Raw genomic sequence first — 3,414 nt, 5'->3', positions numbered from 1 at the left:
ACACACACACACACACACACACACACACACACACACACACACACACACACACACACACACACATGTATATATATATGTATATTTGTAGACACAGATATGCCATGCTCGAGAAGAAGACCCAACAAGCTGAGTGAAATTGTATTTGTCTCAGATAATGGTGTCATGCAACTGGCACCCATACTGGTGGTACATTAAATCACTCCTTACACTCTCAGAGTGGAAGGGTATCCATCCATACAAACCAATTCAGACTGAAGTCTGGTGCAGCCCCTCAGCTTACCAGCCCTGGTCAAACCGTCCAACCCATGGACAACGGATGTTAAATGATGATGATGATGATGATGATGCATATACGCATATATAAATATGGTGAAATATCTAATCAAAGCACAAATGATTTGTTTATAGTGATCAAACCTGTGTGCTGTACCTTAGCTCACTCCCTCCATCAAATCGATATTGCCTGAACTGGTGCATGGTGTACCACATATCAGGTGTCAACAGACCACCCGAGCCAGGAATTGAAACCATGATCTTGTGATTGTGAGTACAACATCCCAACCACTTCACCATGCACCTTAACATGCATACAGGCACACATGCACACACGAACACAATGGGCTTCTTTCAGTTTCCATTTACCAAATCCATTCAGAAGGTTTTGGTCAGTTTGGGGCTATAGCAGAAGACTGTTACCCAAGATGCACTCGGTAGGACTGAACCCAGAACCAAGTGATTGGGGGACAAACTTCTTAACCACACAGCTGTTCCTGTACCAGGTATCAAAGTCCTTCCATGGATGGGGCTCCACTTGGTTGATTTGCCTTGATTTCATTATTTGTTTTAAACCATATTTTATCTTTCGTCTTGTTTCAGTCATCAGACTGCGGCCATGCTGGGGCACACCTTGAAGAATTTGTTTTAGTCGAATGAATTGACCCCCGTACTTATTTATTTTTAATGAGTGGTACTTATTCTATTGGTCTCGTTTGACAAACTGCTAAGTTACAAGGACAAAATCAAACCAACAGCAGTTGTCAAAGAGCGATGGGGGGACAAACACAGAAACAAAGACACACAAACACACACACATACACATACATCATTGACAAGCTTCTTTCAGTTTCCACCTACCAAATTCACTCACAAGTTTGGTTGCTCTGAGGCTATAGTAGAAGTACTAGCCCAAGGTACCATGCAGTGAGACTGAACCTGGAACCATGTGGTTGAGAAGCAAACTTTTTACCACACAGCCATGCCTGCACCTATCGTAATGTAATTCACCAAAATTTCATTTGTTAAATTATAATTTCCTTTTAAATAATTCTTCTCTTCTTTATTTTCTCTGGTGAAAGATTAATGTCTGAAACATGAAGTCACTTTCCCTTTTCTTTAAGCATGAAACTAATACAACATTTGTTAAAGCATAACCCTCTTGTGTTGTCTTCTTTTTGTGTTCATTGCCTAATTTATATTTTTCTAATTTTTTTTTTCAGTAATAATACTAATAAATGTCACAAAAAGGAAAATAAAGTGATAAATGTATGTATGGTGGAAAGTCATGTTTTGAACGCAAGCTCATCTTCGGACAATAAACATTTTCGGAACCAAATGAATCCTGAACATATCTTGATTCTTCCTAAAGGGAAAAAGAAAAACAAAAGGTAAAGCATTTTACATCGGACAGCAGTAGTTAGAAACATCATCAACTTCACCATGATTATCATCGCCATCATGATTGTCATCACCACCACCATCATCAACAGCAACATCATTATCATCATCATATCGTCATCATATCATAAACATCATCATTACTACTATCATCTCCATCACCAGCAGCAGCACCAGCACCAGCACCACCACCATCACCATCCTCTATCCCATCATTATCATAATCATCGTCGTAATCATCATCATAATCATCATCATCATCGTCATCATCATCATCTTTTAATGTCAATCTTCCATGCTAGTATGGGACAGATGGCATGACAGAATCCAATATGCTGGACGATTGTGTCTTGGCTTTGCCTTTCATCCTTTCAGGGTTGAAAAAATAAGTACCAGTTCATCACTGGCGTCGATGTAATTTACTCATTTCCTCCCTTGATCTTGCTGGCCTTGTGTCAAAATTTGAAATCAATATTATTAGCAAAATCAAAATCAAACTCAAAAATCAAATCCCAATCAAATGGATATTGTATTTGTGGCTGATGCCAGTGCCACCTGACTGGCTCCTGTGCTGGTGGCACGCAATAAACCCTATTCATGTATGGGTTGTTGCCAGTGTTGCGTGACTGGCTCCCCGTGCCGGTGGCACATAAAAAGCACCATCCAAATATGGTCGACGCCAGCTCCCTACCCCGCGCCGACTGGCTCCTGTGCTGGTAGCATGTAAAAAGCACCATCCGAATGTGGCCGATGCCAGTGCCGCCTGACTGGCTCCTGTGCTGGTGGCATATAAAAATCCCCCAGTACACTCTTGGAGTGGTTGGCATTAGGAAGGGCATCCAGCTGTAGAAACATTTCCAGATCAGATTGGAGCCTGGTGTGTCCTCTTGGTTTGCCAGTCCCCTGTCAAACCGTCCAACCCATGCCAGCATGGAAAATGGACGTTAAACGACGACGACGATGATGATGATGGTTATTAGTTTATTTGTCAGAGTTCTTTCATCTCACATTCTGCAATCATTGTAGTGACATTCTTTTCCTTGTGTCTTTTTGTCTCTCTGGTTTTGTGATCTAATTTTTTGATATCTTAAAAAAATTTTAATCACTTAAAAGATCCTCATCATCATCAACATCATAGTAATTTAACCACCTCTTTCCATGCTGGCATGGGTTGGACGGTTTGACTGAGAGCTGGTGAACCAGATGGCTGCACCAAGCTTCAATCTGATCTGGCAAAGTTTCTACAGCTGGATGCCCTTCCTAATGCTAACCACTCTGAGAGTGAAGTGGGTGCTTTTTACATGCCACTGGCATGGGAGCCAGTCAGGTGGCACTGGCATCGACCATACTCGAATGGTGCTTTTTCTGTGCCACCAGCACTGGCACTGGCCACACTCAAATAGCACTTTTTATGTGCCAGTCAGGTAGCACTGGCATCGGCAAAAATAATGAATCAGTTTTAGAATTGAGATTACTTAACCCTTTCATTTCTGTACTTATTTTGAGATGCTCTGTGTTTCTTTCAATTACTTTAAATATAGGCGTAGGAGTGACTGTGTGGTAAGTAACTTGCTTACCAACCACATAGTTCCAGGTTCAGTCCCACTGCATGGCACCTTGGGCAAGTGTCTTCTACTATAGCCTCGGGCCAACCAAAGCCTTGTGAGTGGATTTGGTAGACAGAAACTGGAAGAAGCCCGTCATATATATGTATATATATATATATATATATATATATAT

General features: G+C 41.3%; 1 protein-coding gene across 1 annotated transcript in view; it reads left to right on the top strand.

Moving 5' to 3' along the window:
- LOC106883547 (uncharacterized) overlaps positions 1-3,414 on the top strand; it is a 195,192-nt gene that overhangs the window by 37,754 nt on the left and 154,024 nt on the right. Inside the window, exon 5 of the mRNA XM_052965888.1 lies at positions 1,497-1,664. Within this exon, the coding sequence (XP_052821848.1) occupies positions 1,497-1,664 (168 nt within the window). The remainder of the gene's footprint in view (positions 1-1,496; positions 1,665-3,414) is intronic.

Source organism: Octopus bimaculoides, chromosome 2 (assembly GCF_001194135.2).
Source record: "Octopus bimaculoides isolate UCB-OBI-ISO-001 chromosome 2, ASM119413v2, whole genome shotgun sequence".
Classification (NCBI taxonomy): Eukaryota; Metazoa; Mollusca; class Cephalopoda; order Octopoda; family Octopodidae; genus Octopus; species Octopus bimaculoides.
The sequence above is the reverse complement of the archived record's forward strand: the minus strand, read 5'-3'. Positions and strand labels throughout refer to the sequence as shown.